The sequence below is a fragment of the Falco peregrinus genome, chromosome 1, assembly GCF_023634155.1.
Source record: "Falco peregrinus isolate bFalPer1 chromosome 1, bFalPer1.pri, whole genome shotgun sequence".
Lineage (NCBI taxonomy): Eukaryota > Metazoa > Chordata > Aves > Falconiformes > Falconidae > Falco > Falco peregrinus.
In genome coordinates, this window is record NC_073721.1 from 6,699,496 (window position 1) to 6,720,392 (window position 20,897).

A 20,897-nucleotide genomic window follows, 5' to 3' on the forward strand; every position below is an offset into this window, starting at 1 on the left:
AGCGGCGGGCGGCGCGGCCTCCCCTCCCTCCCCGTCAGGCGCCCGGCGCGGTCGGTCGCTCCCGCCCCCCGGTGGCGGGGCCGGCGGGGCGGGCCGGGGCCGGCGGGCGGGCTGAGGTGAGCGGAGCGCGCCGCACGCCGCCCAGCGCGAAGATGGCAGCGGGGGAGCCGCAAGCCAAGAAGCTCAAGCTGGAGCAGAAGCAACTGAGGTAACGGGAGGCGGGAAGGGGGTCTTCTTCATGAAGAAGCCCCTGCTGATACCGAAGGGTCACCGCGTGCCGCCCCCGGTGGAGGACAACACACGTGCCGCCGCCGTGTGGGCCCCCGCCGCGGGACCGCGCTCCCCTCGCGCCGGCAAACCGCCGCACGTGGAGACGGGCCCGCGGGGGTCCCGGTGCCCAGCTACCCTGGGGTCCCGGTGCCCAGCTACCCTGGGGTCCCGGTGCCCGGGGTCCCGCGGCAGTGCGCCGGGGCTGGTGCAGGTCGTGGAGCGGGACGCTGCCTGCGGGTGCCGGCGCTCAGGCGCAGCCGGGGGTGTCACCCCGTGTTCTCCCTCCTGGAAAATAACCCTTGAAAGCCCCGAGTGATACCCCCGAGGGGCTCTCTGCCCCCTTTAGACAGGAACCGAGTTCTCTAAAAATCCTCCGTGACAGCCACGTTTTCTTCAGGACACGTGGAATGTTTGTAGATGTTTTTGTACAGAAATAATCTGTGCCATTTGCTATATGCTTCCTTATTTATGTGGTCGCGGTACGATCTGCCTGACTGAATCCCGTCTGACTGATGGCTTGCACGGAGACAAGTCATTTATTTTGAAATGCCACAGCAGAGAAATGGAAGGTTTCCCAATGCAGGAAGCACGGTCAGCGTGAGCGCTGTAGCAGAGCTTTTGTTGGTGCAGTTTCTCGTTTGTTTTCTCAGCATTATTCAGACGTGAATATAATTGTAAGATAGCTTGTCTCCTTCCAAGTATTCAGTATATGGAGAGGATTAATGACGTAAGGATTGAAAGGTCCAAAATTACCTTGGCCATAACTAATAACTCAGGCAAATATAGCATAAAAGTGATGTACTTCAGCGCTGAGATGAGAACATCCCTTTCAGTACTGATGTCCTTACTGAAAGAACTAATCCTATTAAATTTGTCAAAGTCGAGGTACTTGCTCCTTTGGCAGCTGAGTGACTTTTCATGTCTAATAATAGTTGACAAGCTCAGTTGCAGATAGTGGAAGAGGAAGAATGTAACTGAGCTCTCTGTAAGCAAAGAAATGGCAGGCAGCAGCGCAAGGTTGTGATTAAAAAGCAAGAGTTATTTCCGTGGGCATAAAGCGAGGTGGAGCAAGAAACTGGCAATTGCAGTGGTTCTGTTTATACAGCTTATTAGAGGATTGCATTTTACCTTCTTCAAGCCTAAACATGAAAAATAAGAAATTTGAGAACCTTATCGGAGCGCTGAGTTAAAAATATAAGAGATGCTCACAGTGGAATGACAGGTGATGTGCTCTGATAACAACTGATTAAACTGAAAATACTACTTTTGTAAGATATCATAGCTAAAACACGAGGAATGTTGTTAGAACTTGTGTACTCTGTTTCACATTATTTCAGTGTGAAGTGTCAACTAGATTCCAGCTCTGTTTCATAAGAGGAGAAAGGCCATAATAAACAAGTGATCGAATAAAGTTAATGTGTGCTGTGGGTCGCAGGCTGGACTCGTGAAGTGGGTGGGGTGGTTGGACTGTTTTTGGCAGACCTCTGCACTCGTTTGAACGTAACAGCAAGAACATGTTTGGCTGAGTGGTGCTGTGGGACTTTGTCCCGTGTTAAAAGCCAGCATGGAAGGTACCAGAATGGCTGAGGTTCCTTGACTTTGTTGTATTTGTAATGAGGTTCTGTTGTTAATGCAAAGCATTGCTACGTATGGTCGGGAGTATTGGAAACAGTTTAAAGATTAGAAAAGAAGTGAAAATTTTGAGATAGCAATATCACTTGAAAATTCTGAGAGATGATAACTTTGTATTTGTTATGCCAAGAATTATAGGAGAATTCCTTGTTCTCAGCATCTAGATCCGAGACTCTCCAGCCTCTTCAGGAGACCATGACTAACGGAATTGACAAGGATGGTCTTGTACCTTACGTATTCCTCATATAATATGAACTGGAATCTTTCCCATGGCTACCAAGAAAACTATTTTAATAAAAAAAATATGACATCAAAATTAAATTTCACTTCAATATAAGCCGCACCTTGTCAACAATAACAATCATTTCCTTCCTCTATATTTTTTCTATCATTTTCTCTCTCAAAGTGGCATCAGGGGGGTTTTGTGGGTATATCTTTCTTTTTTTTTTTTTCTTAAGTCCCTTTTGATCCCTTCAGCCAAAGGAAAGCAAATGTTGCTCCCTCATGAGGTGGGCAAAGCTGACCAGGCTCAGCTAAAGTTGTTTGAAAGCAATATAGGATGGCCGGCTTTTGCCACCCAGTGAGCAGAACACAAAGCTGGAGACCCAAACTGGTGTTCCCAGCTCAACAATCCGTTGTGCTGACGTTAATCTGCTGGGCGGCAGGTTTTGCATTGTCTTTATTGACGGGTGCAAATCCCCACTAAAACCAGCGGGCTTTAGGCAAGGCCGTTAAATGCGTGCTGCGTTGTTTCAGGCTTCTGACTACATCTCTGCTGTGCGAAACTGAAATATCATTGTGTGTGTAAACTGTACTGTTTGAACAGAAAATAGGCTTGCAAAACTACAAACGGCTCATCACTGAGTGGTAGCATCAACTTGCTAGAAACATCATGAGACGATGCTTTAGAGGGGAATTACTAAGGATTTGTGTCCTTTCATATTTGGCTTGGTTTCATCTTGGAAGTCTGTGAAAACCGCAGCCAGGCTTCTGCTAACAGACTGGTACAGGTACAAAATAATTGGAACATTCTCTGTAGAAATGTTTGAGCTTACATGTACGTGTCTGTATAGAAATACGCGTGTGTGCAGAAGGAAAAAACGAAGGAACTTGTGAAGTCCTCCACTGTGAAGTCCCCTCTGCTGCATTATGGCCTTCTGGCTGTTCTGCAGCTGCTGTATTGATTGAATAGTCATGACGTGGCTGGCTGTTTGGACAAATCAGTTTATCTACGTGAAGACAATGTAAGCATTGAATTTGACAAATAGTTCCACTGAAAGTTCAAAGTACAATAGTCCTCTTCTTCTGCTACTATTAGACATCTCTTCCTTCTCAGAATAAATTATCAAACAGTCTGTGGGCAATTGTTATCAAAAGCTGTCCTTTGTCATTACTGTTCCACTAGATTTTAGACAGCTTGATACTGGTGACTGTGAAAAATATTGCTAATTTCATGTATTTTTAATTTTCTTAATAAGATGGCTTTTAATTTAGCTTATTCCTTCATCAGCTCTCTACAAATGAAAGAAGGGATTTAAATTAGCTGTGACAAAGCTTTCGGTTAGAACTTAGTAAATCATTTTTCTTTCTTTCTTATTATCTCTGGCCTTTTTAGTTTTTTTCAATTTCACCTTGCTCCCCATTTGTATTCATTTCAGTTTCTGTCTTCATGGCTTATACTTTTCTCACTTTCCAGTTTCTCCTATCTGCAAATATGGGTAACTTTTTCCATGTCAGTACTCTTAATGGCCTCTTAGTACAAAGGAAGATCTGAAACTGAAGCACCTTGCTGTGTTTGCTCCCAGAAGAATACAAGTGATAGACTTTTTCTTCAGGTGGATATTTAGACCCCTGTGGAAAGCAGAGAAACAAGTGCTTTTGAAGACACTAGCAACAGACTTTGTTAAATCTGCTTTATTTATAAGAGCAGCAACTTTCCCTTCAAAGCTGTGTTGACAGAAATATATCCAAAACCGGAATTTCCATTGCTGCATGGAAAATACCTCACTGTTACAGTGCAGGCGCTCATTTCCATTGTTCAGATGTGCAACTCTCAAATTACTGTTTAGATTGACACATGTCTTCACCTGGCCTTTGATGTAACCCTGTGGGATTTCTCGCATAGTGTGTTGTACTTCCACAGTTTTGTGTTCTTGTATTGGAGAAGCTTGTTAGGGTGTTTTTGTCTTTTTAATTAGAAGTAATTCCTTGCTTTAGGGGAAGGAGTGTGTAACCTGAGGAGAGGGGAGGTCGTGGGAAGGCTTTTTCTGCTCTGGACCACGAGCACGGCTGGTGACTCTTTCCTTACTAGTGTCACCTGCAGCCCGCCTGGCCAGAAGAGCCGTATTGACGAACAACGGCAGTTTACACAGACTGATACCCTGCAGAGACATCAGCCTCTGACTTGGTGTGCTGCCTCCCCGAAGGCAACAGGACTAGTCTTGTCCCTAGAGCCGCTCGCAAGCTTGATTACCTGTGGGAGGGGTGCCAGTGCAAATACGCCTATTTCATCATGAACCTTGAAGGTCCGTGATTATTTTTTGTCCCTGAGATTTGCGAGTTCCTGCTTTTTCAGCTAATGAAAGGCCCGTGTAGAATTACTCATCTACTAATATTACTTATAAACAGATGAGGAAGAAGCCCAGAAAGGAGAGTTGAGTGAATGGAGAAGTAGTTGAATACAGTGTCAATGCAACAGTGTGAAAGGCGCTTTCTGTAGAGCAAGACCTTGGCTTACTCTGTTGTTACTGAGGTGTATTTCATGTGAAAATGTTTGAAGCAGAACTCTGGCTTGTGATTCAAGGTTGTGATATTGCGTTTGAGTAGTTACTTACACAGGCATGGTCTGCAAATATTTCACAAAACCAGTTTCAGAAGCAGGGAATGGGTTGCTGTCTGAAGGTTGTTCATTAGTATTTGCTGGCAATGTACTGGAAAACCTTATCTTCTTGAAAAAAAGTAAATTGAACTTGCAGATACAATGTGAACGCTATACTATCTCAAGGCTGTTCATGTTTTATTTGCATAAATTGCTTAAATAATTTCAATGTACATACTAAAATAATTTCTATAATAATTATCAAAGCTTTTCTTGTGTGAAGGAGAGAAGCGTTTGGGTATTACTCAGAATTCAGTGAAGGGAAAGGGTTTTTTTCCGTTTTGAACTGTAATCATTTCTGTAGTGATTGTTTGACTGCAGTCAAAGCTGTTCCCCACTTGAAGGATATGGTATCATATAAGCTACTTGCTGACTTTATGTTACCTTGGGATTTCATATACAGTGAAAGATTTCTGTGGTGTGGTGTTGGGGTTTTTTTCCCCTTGTACATCCAGTCCTACAAAGCAGTTGTAACTGTCTCAAGGGCTAGGCTGTTTGGCTAGAATAAGATAGAAAAAAAAGTATAGCTGTCTGCAATATGATGAAGACTTAGCAGATTTACAGACTTGGCTTTGCTCTTGCAGCTGCGTGGTCTGTGAAGCTGCATTAAAAGAAATGGGATTGTGCTATGGAATTTTAAAATAATAAAAAAACCCCTTTTAACACTTTGCTACCAGGTCCAGACAAGATAAAAACCCCCATCTTATTTTATGTTGCAAAATACGAAATACTCTCTGCAGAAAATTTTTTGAAACAACCACTGTTCTAGTAGAAAATACATGCAAGTTCTGCGAAATGTTGTTATTGAAAGAGAATTTCTGGACTTCCTGCCTGCTATTCCCATTTTATAATGTCTGCTGAGGCCGTTATGTAAAAGATCATCTTTCTGTCTTGCAAAGACAGAAGAGTGGGCAGCTTATCTAAGATTAACCTTAATTTTGTACTTTGGAGAAATTGAGTAAAATACGAGGGTTAATGGAGAGCTTTTTGTTCATGTATTGTAAACTGGATGATTCATATCAAATATTTGTGGAGAAAAGCGTAACACCTTAGTCCAAGGCCAAGGCCTAATTGCCTGTATCTTGGATACACGTTACAAATGTATAAAATGTATAGTTTCATGGATTGCTTCAATAAAGTGCAATTTTAAAAAGTTCTCACATGCTTACCTGTTGTTGTATCAGGTAGGGGTACAGTTCATTTTTAATTCATACCGTGCTTGAAAGGATGTGTTTAAAGTGAAATCGCCTGAGGAATAGTTGGTCATCATGTGTAGAGGACCTCATATGGTCATGAAGATTCTTTCCTGACCCATGTAGTAACAGGAGCAGTTTAGAGAGATTGCAGCTAGGTCGTATGTCAGGTATTGTAAATTTTTAGATGCAAAAGCTGTGCATTCCTTATTTCTCTCAGGGATTTCTGAAGCCAAAACACATGTGAAGGCACAGGTTAGCTGCCCCACTCAAGCAGAGCAAGTTCGGAAGGTGTCAGGGAGCCTGAGCAAACTCAGGCTGGCTGCATAATGCATACATGATGTCACTACAAGTCGAACTTGCGGTACGAGCATTGTAAAGTTAATCTCTGGATGACCGTGACCATGAGCGATAAATGACCATTTTTCCAGGGATACCCTGGTTTGTGTTGCTCCACATATGCGTGAGGGTGTCTAGAAGTTCTCTGGCAAATGAGCAAAACCCCCATAGCGATAGCTGATGCCTCGAAGATGTCAGTAACAGTAGAACCTGCGGGTATGTGACAGTGCAAGCAGGATGACTGGGCACTTGGGAATGGTTGGAAGTTTATGAAGTGCTATTGAAAACTGCTGTTGAGATGTCATGCACACTATTTAATGAAAGGCTGTTTTTTAGAAAAAAAAATCTATAAAAACACTCTTTTGGCCCTATCTTGCTGAACTAGTAAAAAGTTAGAAACATTTGATGGCACCTCATTTGGACTCTGTAGTGTAATATTTATAATATGCAGTTGTATGTTACAAATTACTGCAAATATAAATCATGTTAATGTATTATTATCTATTTTCTTTTATGTATTCCTATGTGCCTGTTAAAGCTAGGCAATTATTTAAGAGGGAATCGGCAACTTGGTGTTTTAAAAAAATGTTTTTAATGTTTAAAATACAACGATGGGAGCAACAAGACCAAGCTGTGTTACTACTATTGTTATATTTGCCTGTGATAGGATTCCCCCCCATTTTCAGTTACAAAACAGAGGTTTGGCTATTAGGCACTGAAATTGTTAAACTAGGAACAATCTATTGTTCAATATGGAGGGGAGGATAGGGCTGTTATATATTCAAATATAGTGTTTAGATTTTATTAGGGTTCAAAATCCTCCATTGGGATTTGGGGACCTGTTGTTCTGTGTGTTGCAGCAGTAAGGGGATGGATGTGCTTCCCACTCCAGTTAGTTTGACTCTTCAAGAACCCCGATGCACTTTAATAATGATAATTTTGTATGCGGCGAACAATTTTTGAATGCCCACTTCAGAAAACCTAGGAAGTTTGCCCTGCATCAGGTACGGAAGGTAAATATTCCCGTTGTCCTCATGTGACACTATAGGTCCTTGAGCATCGTGAACATCTCAAATTTTGGCATCGTCTCTGCTGACACACCCCAAAATCAGAAATAGTTTAAAAGCTCACCTCAAATTTTTCCGAGTATGATATTCCCCTTTGTAGGTGGGAAGGGAGGGATGCCAGGGCTAATGACCACATGGTTAGGAGGTGGAAAAGTTGAAATATTTAACGAGAGGTGACACAACGGTACTTAACAGAAAAACGTGGGATTCACTTTTGGCAAAACCAACCTCTTCTGACATCGGTTTCATGAATCAGTGTTTCTGGCGCTGGTAAGTGAGCGCAGTAAGCGCGGAGCCTGCGCGGGCAGGGCGGGCGGAGCGGGGGGCGGGCGGTGCCGGACACGGGCGCGCCGGGCAGCGGGCAGCCCGGTGCAGGTGGGAGCGCGGCGCGGCCCCCGCACCCCAGCTCCGGCGGCTCGGCGTTCTGGACCCCGCCAGGCGGGGGGCGCCCGGTGCGCCGGCACCGCCGTGAGGGGGCTGCGCTCCGCGCTGCGGAGCGGCCGCGGGGGGCGGCTGCGTGGGGGGCGGCTGCGCGGGGGGCAGGGTCACCTGGGGCGGCGTTAAGATCTAAGCCAAGGCACAAAATAAATAAAATAAAAATAATTTTTAAAAAGAGTGAAACGGCGTTCCGGTCGAGTGGGTCAAACCCGCGTGTGGCGGCGGGAGGGCGGCCGGGGAGCGCAGCAACTCCCCCGGCCCTGTGACAGCTGAGCGGGGCTCCGCGGGCCATCTTTAATGTGGGCAGCGCGGCGAGCGCGCCGCACCTCACCGCTGCCTCGTTGAAACATTTCTTTTTAATTTTTATTTTTTTTTTCCTAATTACTGACCGTAATTACCTCCTGGGTCCGCGGGAGGGAGGTGACAGGAGGAGGTGTGTGGGCGGCGCGTGCTCGCTGCCCGTACCCAAGATGGCGGCCAAGGCGCCCGGCCGGGCGGCGCCGCTCGGTACCGTGAGCTGCCGAACCGGGCCGCGGGGCCGCCAGCGCCCCGCCGCCGCCGCCGCTGCCTCGCCCGGGCTCCCCGCGCCCCGCCGCCCCGGCCCGCCCCCGCCGGCCGCTTAGCCAATGGCGGCACGCGGGCGGGGCGGGGCGGTGGCGCGCGGGTGGGTCGCTCGAGCCGTGGCCGGCGGGTCAGTCGCGGCTGGGTCGGGCGGAGAGGCGACGCTCGGGCAGCGCAGCGGGGCTCCGCCGCGGCCGGGCGGGGAAGCCATGCCCACCCTCAGGTAACGCCGAGCCCCGGCGCGCGGCTGCCCGCAGCCCGGCCCGGCGCCCCGGGGGAAGGGGGCGAGCGGGGGGTGATGCGCTCCCGCCGGTGGGGCGGGGGCTCTCGGTACGCCGCCGGCGCTCGGCTCTTCCCTCCTTCCCCAGCCGTGTGGTAAGGCTGCGGGGTAGCACGGCTTCGTCCCCTCCCTCCGCCGCCGCTCGGCTTTGCGGCTGCCCGCCAGCTGCGCGCCCACGGGGCGAGCGGGCTTCCCCCCTCCCTCCCCGGCCCTTCAGCCCGGCGGGGCCCGCCCGGAGTTTATTTCTGGCGGGCAGGTGGGCGACCCGGTCCTGCCCGGGCGGGAGCGCTGAGGCGCGGGGCGGCGGCCGGGGGTTCCGTGAGGGGTCGTCGCTCGGCGGCCGTGCTGCCGTCGGAGGTGGCGGCGGGGCGCGGGCGGGCAGCCCCCGCTGCGGGGTGCCGGCGCTCCGTTGGCCGCCCGGGAGCCTTGCAGCGGCGTGCCCCGACTGGGACTTCATGTGAGATGCACCCGCAGTGCTGAGGAGCAGGGTGGTAAGAACAGGTGAGGCTCTGAGCAGTCTGGCGGGACTGCGGCGGGGCCAGTTTGTCAGGGACAGCTGAGGAGTGGCGAACCCCTAGCTTTTAGCGAAAGGCGTTCTTATGACCAGTTTGCCCTCCTAAAACACCCCATCTTAAGATGGAGTGGCCGCGTAAAGTGGGCAGGTGACCTACGTTACGCAGTTACTTTGATGGGTCCCTCAGCTGCCAGAGAAACGCCTAAACCCGCCGGCTCGGAGCGCAGCGATGGCTCCAGGCAGCGCTGCCATCTCCCCTCGCCCTCAGCGCGCCCTGTGTCAGGTGTTGGCTGGTTCTGGTGACCCTTTGAGATGGCAGCAGCGTTTCACTGCGGGAGCATGTGGAGCCGGCACCGCTGCGTGAGGAGCTGGGGGTGCTGGAACAGTTCTTTGTTTTTTCCGGGCAGCTGCCTTTCTTACGTAAGGCCACGGCTTTCAGGCTCGGCATCGAGGCTGGAACCTGTGAGTGTGTCACGCTAGAAGGCTATGAAAGTTTTATAATGAATGGAGTCTCCACGGAAGATACTCCTCTAAGTCAGCGTGTAAATACTTAGCCAAATACTGCCTTTACTTAAGACCTAGGTAAGGAAAATGCGTGAGGGAGCCCTGCCGGCTACTCGCGTGTTTAAGGTCTGTCAGCATGCTGAAGTCATTCGCTGACGAGTGATGCGAGGGAAATTGGCTGAACCCTCGAATCATGGAGTAATAGTTCTGGGGTGCTTTGTGTCAGACAGGTTATGGTTAACAGTAAATGCTATCTTACTCATGTCGCATAGGTGCGTGGGATGAGAGACTAGTGTTCTTAGTGGAGAGGTTATGGCTATTTGAATGCCACGGGTCTGGTACTATTCCTATTTTAACTACGTGTATAAAAGATTTCTGATAATGAAAATTTTGTGTGCTGTGGAGTTTAACTATGTTTCTTTGTGGCTGAAATTAATATACTGAACAGGCTTAGGATATGCCTTGTTTGGCCTTACTTTTAAGGGCATAATCAAACCCTATAAAAATACTAACATTTTAGATTACGAAACTGTGTCATATATTTGTAAATGGAAGACTAGGCATACAGCAGACTGCCATGCAATTGGGACACCAAAATGCCCCAATCGTGCTTTATTAAGGCTTTCTGACTGTAAAATGTCTTCTCACAAGAACTTAGTATTAAGTGTACGTTACAGCTGCACAGCAGTATGAGGCTATTACACAGCAATAAGAAAGGTGAAATTTTCAACTTGGCTTCCTTCACTATTAGTCACTGTTAATGTAGTTCAGAAAAATTTTGCAGCAATTAACAGGAAAAAAATGATGTGGTTTTTATGAAATAATGGATCTATTTTTTTTTTTAGCAAGATTTGCCAGTATCCAAAGGCTCAAAATATTCCTCTGTCTTTGTGCCAGTAACTAATAACATGCTTTCACTGATATTTTGATGTTACCCTTCTACAGAAGTGCACAGCAGCATGGGGTGTTGACAATATTGTGTGATAGCTAGATGCAGCACTGCTAATGTTCAGCCACCAACTTGAAACAGGATCATATTTTTAAAAATGCCTGCAACAGTAGGGCATTAGTAATGTATTACCATGATAGTGGACACAGCTTTCCAGATCATCCAGGTACAGTTGATTTGTTGACTACTTAAAAATAATTGAAGGGTAGTTTAGTACAGGTGTGGGGTTTTTGTTTTGTTTTCATCCAGTTTGGTTTAATTTCATTACTTCTACAAGTCGTGGTAAGAGTCATATGTGAAAGACTGGCTATTTGTGAAAAAACAATCATCTTGGAAATCTCCAAACAAAATGCCATAATTAGCAGGTGAAGATTTATTTATATTTAATGAATTACGTGGCTTCAACTTGTAATTACAACTTGCTCTTCATCTAGTCTGAAGTTAAATGACAAGCTCATAAAATATATTGCTTGTTGTCAAGAGTTTAGATTGCAAATGTGATGTATATCCCAGCTTTCTGTCAAGTAAGGCGTCATCGTTGCTGATTTGCCTGCTAGGTGGACAGCTTATTTCTGTGTCCAAACAAGTTTGAGATTTGCATGAGCATCATATTCTTATTTAGTACTTACATATATATACAAACAGTATATATACTTTTCATGTACTGTATATGCATGTGCACATATATACACAGTGACTGTGTAGAGTCAATTATATGCCCTTAATTTGTGGAGGTGGAGGAGTTGTCACTTGGCTCTTTAAGAGCTGAGCCAAATATTCTTTTGTAGTAGGTTTGTTGAGTTAAGCAAGAACATCCTTCTGGGATGATTAGATGCCAGAACTCCTGTGCAGGAGAAGGGACAGGGGAGAGTCAGAGAGGCAGTGGAGTACAGAGGTGTTTGCTCTGTGTCTCTTGCAAAGATGTATTTCCCAGATAACCTATGTATTATGAAATCTCACATTTCAGGAAACTATTTGTGCTTCCTCACGATGTTTTAAGTCTAGTTGATTGGAAGTAATCCATGAAATTTTAATCAGTGCAGGTGTCCAGCGTGACTGAACAGCAAACATGAGGCCAGTAAGGTTCATATGTAATGCTGAAAGTGTTAAACTTGGTGAGAATGTAGCAGTTTAATATCTCAGTTTCTTGCTCTAGAGACTTACAAATTTAGAATTCTCCAGGATCCTAAATATTACATTTAATTCTATGCTTTTACAATATGTGGCTTTACAGACTATATGTGATTTTTTTTTTCTTTAAATTTTTACAGAGGAACAAACTGTAGCCAAGTAACTGAACTGCCATAGCTCGTGTTGTGCTCCAAAAAAACTCAGTAGTGTTAACAGTGCAGGTACTTGGCAGCCTCTCAAGAAGATATGCTGCACTGAAGTGTAGCCAGTGTGGGGTTAATCAGGTTGAAGATGCTAAGGGTTTACACAGTCACATCTTAAAAACTAGAAACACTGGACTATCCAGATTGTGGTGCACAAAGCTTGTGTTAGAAATCACTGATCATAGTGGTGATCTTAAATGACTGCTTAAACTTGTGGAATTTTAAAAATATTTGGCTTGGGGGGAAAAGTATAAAAAATCTCTTGCCATTTACCAAATGCGGAGTTAGTTAAGGAATGACACAACTGTGATCTCCAGTACAAATGGAGTGTATGGATTTTTCTCCCTTTTTGCCAGTGGCATTTTAATATCTGGTTTTAAGCATGGAAGTTCTAGTACCTTGGGACTTACTTAATTCAAGCATCTAGCTGAAACAACAGAAACGTAGAAATACAGGTTAATTGTAAACAAAAGGCAAGCTATTAGTAGTATATATTAGCTCATGTATTTAGATTATTTGCAAAAGTATGTTGAGTGTTATAACCTGTGTACTTCATAGAAATCAAACAGTTGATGTACTCAAAGTTTTATTTGATTGAAAAGCTGTTCAAGTTCTGCTATCCTACACTTGTTTGTGAGAAACAACTATGCTGAATTGGGAAGACTTTGCCCAGAAGTTTTGGGGGAATATTTCTGAACATACATTTACTAGTCTAGTGATAGCTGCCTTGGCTTCTAAAGCTTCCCATCCCAGATGGCACCCTACTTGAACAGGGGTGATTACAGAATACTGAGGGACAAAGAAGGCTTGGGGATGGAAGAGGACCTGTATGTGATATAAAGAGCTGCCTGGGTTAAAGAGCACTGAAGGTTCTAGTTCCTGTTGCTGCTGACGTGTTAGGAGTTTGTATGCATGTTACTGGCTTGATGGAGCTTCTCTGCACGCTAAACCAGTACAAAGTTGCCCTTGTCCTGCTTCAGGTTTGTTAACCAGTATGTTCTGCAGCCCACAGCTTGTTAATTGTTTGGTAGTTTCTGTGTTGCTTTTCTGTTGAACAAGGTAGCTTCCTCGTAGGTAGTAACCTCAACATGTCAGCTGTATTTCAGAGAGGTTTTTGAAGTACAGCTGCTCTTTTCTGGCACGCTGTACACTTAAGTGCTGATACTTGTCTTACAGAAGTTATCCATGATAGGCATTTTTTTCCCTTAAGTGTAGGTGTAAAATTACTGATATGTAGAACTTCAGTATGTGCACGTCTGCTAAACATCAAGTACAGGAGCATGTCATTTGGGACAAACCTGTGTTCAGCACTTTTAACATTCTGACTTGTTCATTCATTGTCCTGCAATACAACCAAACCCATACTTAGTTTTTAAAATGGAGGGAATGTCCTGTCCTGGGGCTCCAGCTACAGTTCCCCTTATCCTTATGTTGTCTTTACTGTCATCTGTCTCTCAGTCTTCTTCTAGCTAGATAGAACTTACGGTTATGCTGTCTAGAAGAACTGGTACTTCTTTTCACACTGACAAAAGTGTGTAGTGAGTCTTACAGTTTTTTACGAATGTTGCTTATTTTAGTTAAAGCAAGCTGGGTTTCTGGCTCCATCTTCAAAAAGCAGTGCCTTCCACCTTTCACATCCAGTGATATGGGCTGTAAAGGCCCAACTGTAAAGCTACAACAAAAAATAGGATACTTAAAACATGGTTTGCTGTCTCTCAGTATCAAGGTTATTAATCATGTTTTCCACGTATTCTTTTCCGGACTTCAGAACTTAGCATTTAACTGAGGCTAATGTGGCATCGTAGGGAGGGAGAAGTTACATTTGGCAAGTCGCTTCAAATTTGAGTATTTTTTAGCTAGGAGTTTTTCATAGCAGTTGCGAGAGGAAGTAAGTGAATGAGTCTCCAACCTCTGTTGGACACAATTAATGAGATTGTTCCTGTATCCTCTCCTTTCTGCTTTGTGTTCTCTTTTTCTTATCCTGCTGAGTAGAAATTAAGGAAATCTGTCATTTAGCAGACAGATACCGAGTTTCTAAAACATTTATCTTGCTTTAAGTGGGCCAGAACAGTTGGAAACTCGCTCACTGTGAGATTCAGCTGCCACCGTTCTGCAGCTTTGGATAAACTGCAGCTAAACTTTGGATCCAAGTGCAGTGTAACAGTAGTACTTTTGAGGGGATGAAGAGACAGGGAATATGCTTTCTCTGCAAATACTTGATAGAGACATAGAAAAGAGGGAGGCGTATTTGGTGGTCATACTGAAGCTACCTTTGGTGGCTAGAGCAGGGGCTTGCCTTGCCAGTTGGAGGCAGCAGGTGTTAGCTTAGGAAGGAATGTGATGGGTTTAGATAGGTTTTAGGCAGCCTTCAACAACAGCTGCATTCACTCCTACTTGACACTAGGCCACCTAACTAATCCTTTGGTATCACTGCATTATCACCCAAGCACATGCTGTTCAGGAAAACGTAACACATGGTTTCTGAATGAATCTGAAAAAGACCTTAAAGCTAGCTCTTCCAGCTGTTTACAGTATCTCTGATGTCTGGGTTTTATGTGACAAAAGTAATGGCAATGAATTTCAAATTTATTAACGAGTACATACATTATTATCAGTAGGTGGCTATGCTGTTTAAGGTGGCTGAGAATGCAGAATCCATAGTCACTTATTTTCAATTTACTGAAACAGACTTATGTTGTTAATTATTGGTCAGTAGCAGAGTAAACCCAGCAACTAAGTCTGTTCAGTGAAATTCTTATAACCTGGTCTGATGCTCCCCCTGTCTAAAATCTGGTATTATAACTTGAATGCAATCCTTTAAAACTACAGAATGTGGCATGGAGCTCTAATTCTTTATCTGAGTGAATGATAGCTTACAGAATATATACCTTTATATGTTCCTGACTGCTTGCAGTCTGTATATTGACCAAAGAAGATTATTGTAGAATGATACTTCACTTGAATTTGACTCTCTGTCTATTATATGCCAGGCCTACATGTGACTGCTGCGCTGGGCAAAATGTGTATCTTTGTTCATTAGCTGTATTCAAGGAAACATCATCTTCTTAATAAAAAAAAGTCTGCAATGTATTATATTGGGAACAATAAACTAATACTAAGCTAACTTGAAATAATTGATTCTCTTACAGTGAAAATGTCCTGTTTGGAATGGGAAATCCTCTGCTTGATATCTGTGCAGTTGTGGACAAAGACTTCCTTGACAAGTAAGTCTTGATTTCTTTTTTTTTTTTATGTCAGTTTTGTTTCCTATTTGTGACGCCTACAAATAAACGGAAGACTACCTGCTTGTGTAATGCTGAGTTGGTGCTGATCTTAGTGGGATACTGGCCTTATGCTGAAAGAAGCCAACATTGTATCAAGTCGTTTGATTGTTCTAGCTGTATGAAGCTGTGGTGGCAGTGTCAATGTTTTAATGTGGCTTTGGTATTTATTGTTTTCTAGCAATTGTTTATTCTAGTCTCTTCATGCTGTCTTTGCTAGCCTTTAATTGGAAGCAATCATCAGTGTCAGCGAGATGTAGGTAGCTCTTGTATGAATATTTATGTGCTACTTTTGATGTACTGTTACAGCGCTCTTTTTCTTTAGTGATGACTTTGGGGCAAATAAGCCATTTCTGTAACACATCAAGGGAAGTTCCCTTTTTTTTTTTAATAATCCAATTTATCAGTCAAGAACAGGACCACTTCTTATCATGTGGTCTGTTATCTTGCTTAAGCCTAGTTGTTATGCTACGGTCTGTACAACTGTATCACTAATTCCTGTTGGCATTAAACTTGCTTGTTCTCGGAGCAGCTTAGATGTGTCTTTTCAAGAGGTGTAAAATAGAGTTGCTTTTTTAAATCCTTCTGCATGAGCTCACTTTCTTCCAGTTTTTGCTGCTTTGTTTCTCTTGCTTGCAAGTGATCAGTAAATTGATTTCATTTCAGAGTGCTCACAATTCTTTGTTTAATTCTTGAAGTGTTTTTTTTCTATAATCTTTCTTTTAGTTATTAAGGGGAATGCTAAATCAAGAATAAGTTTCACGTTGCCAAATAACAGGTGCAGAGTTTTTATTTGTGAATGTGTACTGTCAGCCACAAATATTTTGTTCTGAAACTTCTAATAATAGCAATAATTTGTTTTGTGGTGGATGTTTTATCTAAAGGTGTGTTTTAAGTCAGAGCCTGAATATTAGAGGTTGGAGGCAAAAGACAAGGAGGCACTGGAGTATATCCATCTCAAACATCTGTAACTACGAACACTCAAGACATAGACTCAATTTCTGAAAGAGTAAATTATTCTGATAAATTCTCTGCCTAATGTTTCTACTGAAATAACTTGAAAACCAGACTGTGAACATAAGTAATGCCCCCAACCCAACAGTACCCTCCAATTAATTCTTATATATGTTTCTTGTAAAAGAGGTGGTGGAATCTATATTGCAGCAGTGAAATCCTGTAGGAGGGCATCGCACTTTTCACTGGACCTGATGTGCTCTGCAGAATGTAATTTAATTAAAAAATGAGAAGTCTTATGTACTCAGACTTGAGTCCTGTCAGACAAGTTAAATGATCTCCTGGAACAGCATATGCTCTGTGAGCATTTCTTTACTGCCAAAATGCCTTTGTGGAGTGTTGCGTTATTTAAAGCAATAAACAGTCCTCCAACAACAGTTTCACAAAGGACCTGCTGATGGTGTGATAGCTCTGGTAATAACGTCAAAACTGAGAAGATGGTTTGTCTACCATCGTCACAGGTACCTGACTTTATTTCTAGCTCTGTATTAGTGAGTGTATTCATAGTATTCCATTTAACAGACAAGCACATTTCTACTCTTAAGTCCAACTACCTTTTTGCAATACTTACTGAAATGAGTATCGAATCCCACGCTTACTCAGCTTGTGAAGGGAGACAAAATAGCAAACCTAGCTGTAAAACAACTATTAGAATAAAGTTATCTATTCAAATGCTGTAGAGAGGTGCAAGAACATAGATATTTCAGGACTGTGAAGCATTTGACAGAGAAATTGTCAATCATACCAGCCTAGTCTCTGTGTTTTTTCTTGTCAAACAAGATGTGTATTCATCTCTAGCAACGTAGTGTCGGCGCTTGGTAACTTGGCAGTGATCAAATAACTCTGGAGCCTGTGTCTCACCTCTTCGAGTGGATGGGCATGTTTAACGGAGCCATCAGGCCCGCTGGGCTCTGACTTGAGAAGGTAGCTTTGTAAAATGAAGAAAGAGTTGAGGTGAAAACCCAAAGAGTTTTATACATGTAATTTTTTTCCACTGTTTCTGTTAGTTTGCCGTCCTCTCTTCTATAACCGATTTTAAGAGTAAAAACCTTTGTTCAGAATAGAGGACTTAATGTTGCAAGTTTAATCAATGTATATTGTTAGTGAAATGAGAGTATTAACATGAGTGCTGTAACTAGATCACTTTAGTAACTTCTATTAAGAAAATGCAAATGGAAGCAGCGTAAGATTGTGTAGGAAGTCTCAGGTGGTCCTTTTAACAGTGTTTAAATGGCATACAATCCATATTATAAATAAATCTGAAAACAAATACATAATGCAGTCCTACCCCAGGCAGATTTGGAACGCCTTGCTGTCATGTAATACTGATTTGAGGAAATGAGCAGTGTTGGAGGGTTGGGTGGGTATTTTTGGCTTGGATTGTTAGCACTGTCACCTTTCTTTTAAGGTGTATTTTTGTTTAATCTGGGCTCTGAAGTCTTTTGGTCTCTTGGCAAGTTTTGGAAAGCTTTAAGTCTTTCCTAGACTATTGCTAGGAGAGGTGGTCTTAATTTGTGTCACAACAGAACTCCACTGTGCCCATCTGAGCTTTTCAGACCATGTTAGCAGTCTGGCATTACCTGAGCCAGAGAAGCTTTGGCCTCTGTCGGGTAGTTATGTTTTCGGGGGGAGACAATGTGAAAAAGTGTTAGCAGTGTTGATGGCACTGTTGAAAGCTGGTGATACCCAAACCCACTTCAGTTTCTGTACACAGAGTTGGGGAGCAGTCTTGAAGTAAATCTAATCCATTGGATGACCTTGGATTTTTCTGAATATCTGCATGAAAGAAATATCTGAAATGCCTTTTTTTGTGTGTGTGTGTCTCCTTTTAATTTGCCTAACTATTTATTTTTGGTTTTTGTTTAATTTTTCTAACATATAGATACTTGCTCAAAGAGCAGCTTTTTATGGGTGGGAGGGGAAAGAATAGAGAAAGGATTGATGCTTTGTGGGTGAATTGCTAACTATAGCTATGCTAATCTGTGAAAGTAACCTTGCTAACAGGTATTCATTAAAGCTTGTGGTGTAATCTGTTCTATCTGTGGCATTTAACAGAAATGATTCCTTTACCTACAGAGTCTGTAACAGGAATTTAAGAATAACTTTATCTGCACTATGAATATTAAACTCTAATAAGGTGGCCAAAGAAACTTGGATTATTATAGTTATGATGTTTTAGGACTCCATAGAAACTCAGTACTGCTGACTCCTATAAATATTCCAGTGTCCTGCTGTTAAAAGTTGGGAGATGGCATCAGTTTCAGTGCTCCCCCTAGAGCACTCTGTTTTGCAAATACTTAGTTTTTGACAATTATCTAACTACAGTTAATTTTTAGGCTGTAGAGATCTGGTCATGACTCCTCACCTTAAGCGCACATCTGGTGGTTGAGAAGTGTGTGTTCACAGAATGGATAAATCTCTTGCTGTTGTCCAGCAATTGGGTCTATGACTGCATGACTTGAGGGGGTGGAGAGAATCATTATTGACAAATTGATGTTGACAGAGTTATTATGCTAGTCTTGGAACTTCTATATATGTGAAAACCTTGTCTTCCCTAATTAGCTAGTGGGAAGGTGAGGAAAGTATTTGTAATTGCCCGCACCTGTATAATCGTGTGAAGATCTTTCAGCCCATGCTCTTAAAACTTGAGTGGTGTATAGGGCAAATTATGATATATGTCCTCTTAATCACATTAAAGTTAAGGATGCTTATTGCTTTATTTCACTTTTTTTCTGGGCTTTTGACCAGAGCCATGATCTTATGAAGTGTGGTGTGTTTACTAGTCTGGATGCCGAATTCCATTATATTTGTCACCTCTAGACTGATTTGTTATTTTTAAATTACCGTCACTGTCCAGGATTACAACTTGCTTTTTGATTACTTGCTGGTTGTTAAAGCAGCAAAGTCTTCCCCCCCCCCCCCCCCCCCCCCGCTTGTGTGGTTAGATTTTGTGTGTGTGTTTGTTTGGTGTGGTTTGGTTTTTGTTTGGTGTTTTTTTTTTTGCCTTGTCTTTCCTGCTCTCCATAAAATCAGGGTCTGTGGCAGTCTTTGCACAAGCTTATTGAAGGTGCTTAGTGAAATTCTGTAGTATTTAGTAGCTTTCATTCCCTGGATCATCTGCTCCTTAGTTCTCTGCCCTGCTTTCTCAGTGACACTCATAAATACAAACTGTCTGTAAACCACGAAATCAAGAAATGGGTTTATATTCTTTTTACTCTTCACTGGAAAAACAGATTTGAAGAAATGGTAGAGGAAGAATGAACAGGGTCTTCAAAGCGTGTTTTGGCGTGGTGGTGATGGTTAATGTGTGAAAAGAGAATACCAGCACACTGAGGGAAGAGGTGTTGTCATTTTAATCTGTAATTTCACGAATACGGATACGGATCTCCTGCAGTGTGCTACCAACTTATCTGCAGCATGGAAAGTGGTTGGGTCATTACTGAAGATCCCAAGATGCCTGGGCATTCTCTGCCTTTCTTCACTGCAGAATACTTCTGGAGGGTGGAGGGTAATGGATTAGTTAAGCACAAACTTTACTAATAGAGCAATGGTGACACCTGGTAAATTAAACTTCCTTGTGTGAGGCTGCTTTAGTGCTTGCTGTGATGCAAGTGCAGATGATGTACATAATTGATTTTTTTTGTCCACCCTTGTGAGAATTCATATGATAAATGAGGAAGAGGTTTGAGAAGCAGCTGAAATGAAAAACAACTGCTTGTTTGCATTAAATTTAGGTTGGTCTGTATAACTGTGCTTTTAGCCATTCTACCATGTGTTATTCTCAGCGTTTTCAGTTTATCTTTGCTTGTGTCTAACACAAGCCTTTGTAACTCTACATAGCAAAAAAAAAAAAAACAAACCCACCACCCCCCCCCAAAAAAAACCCAAAACCAAACCAAACAAACAAACAAACAAAAAAAAAAAAAAAAAAAAAAAAACCAAACCCCAAAGCACCACTCATGCCATTAGCTCTTATAAGGCAGCTAAGGCTTTGAACAGTTTTTACATAATCGGAAGTGGTTCCTTGTCTGTTTGTCAAACTTGGGTTTCAACACAGTCTTAAGGCTTCAGTGCAAAGCAAGCCCTTCCCCAAAACCATGTGCTGGAGTGAGCTTGAAAACTGAGAAAGACAAGTGGCTATTCTGTACTGGGGGGCTTCAGAATCAAAGAATGCCCAAGCCGCACGTATGGACTTTGCTGCCAGATTGAAGAGGGGGATCACCCCTAACTTACGTATTTTTCAGTTTCACTAACGTGTTTACTTTGACTCTGTGTGCTTCATCAACCCTTTGGGACAGGTTAATAGTTTTTCATATTTCTTCAACTTGGGGATTGCATTACCTGTTGGTACAGTGCTGAATGTATGAAAAGTACATAGTAATAATTTTAAAACTTGTCCCTGAATATTTACACTTCTTTTGTTGTTTGTTTTTTAGAAGAGAGCTTGCTGTATGATATCATGTATCCAACAGTAATCCTTGTGAAAGACTGCATATAAAAGTATCTCTTGTACAGGCTTATTTGGCAGAGAAGCTGAAAGCCTGAGGGTTTCATTATTACCTTGTGTTTTTGAGCTGTACCTGCAGAAGTCAATTTAGCTTATCTCAGAGTCTGAACATAGAACATTGCTGAAACTGTTCAGC

The 20,897-nt window shown here is 43.2% G+C and overlaps 1 protein-coding gene and 1 long non-coding RNA gene across 5 annotated transcripts in view; both read left to right on the top strand.

Annotated features, from left to right (window-relative positions):
* Positions 1-52: 52 nt before the first annotated feature.
* Positions 53-20,897, top strand: part of ADK (adenosine kinase) — a 291,396-nt gene continuing 270,551 nt past the window's right edge. The window contains exons 1-2 of one of the 4 annotated variants that reach the window (XM_055797270.1): positions 53-208; positions 15,109-15,183. In XM_055797270.1, the coding sequence (XP_055653245.1) occupies positions 153-208; positions 15,109-15,183 (131 nt within the window). In that variant the 5' untranslated portion in view covers positions 53-152. Of the gene's footprint in view, positions 209-7,562; positions 7,650-8,447; positions 8,602-15,108; positions 15,184-20,897 lie in introns of those variants that run through there. The other 3 variants (XM_055797275.1, XM_055797283.1, XM_055797263.1) reach the window with 3 other exon arrangements.
* LOC114013896 (uncharacterized) lies at positions 215-5,936 on the top strand. Its single transcript, XR_008746034.1, has 2 exons — positions 215-3,146; positions 3,599-5,936. It is a non-coding gene; the product is annotated as an uncharacterized LOC114013896 (long non-coding RNA).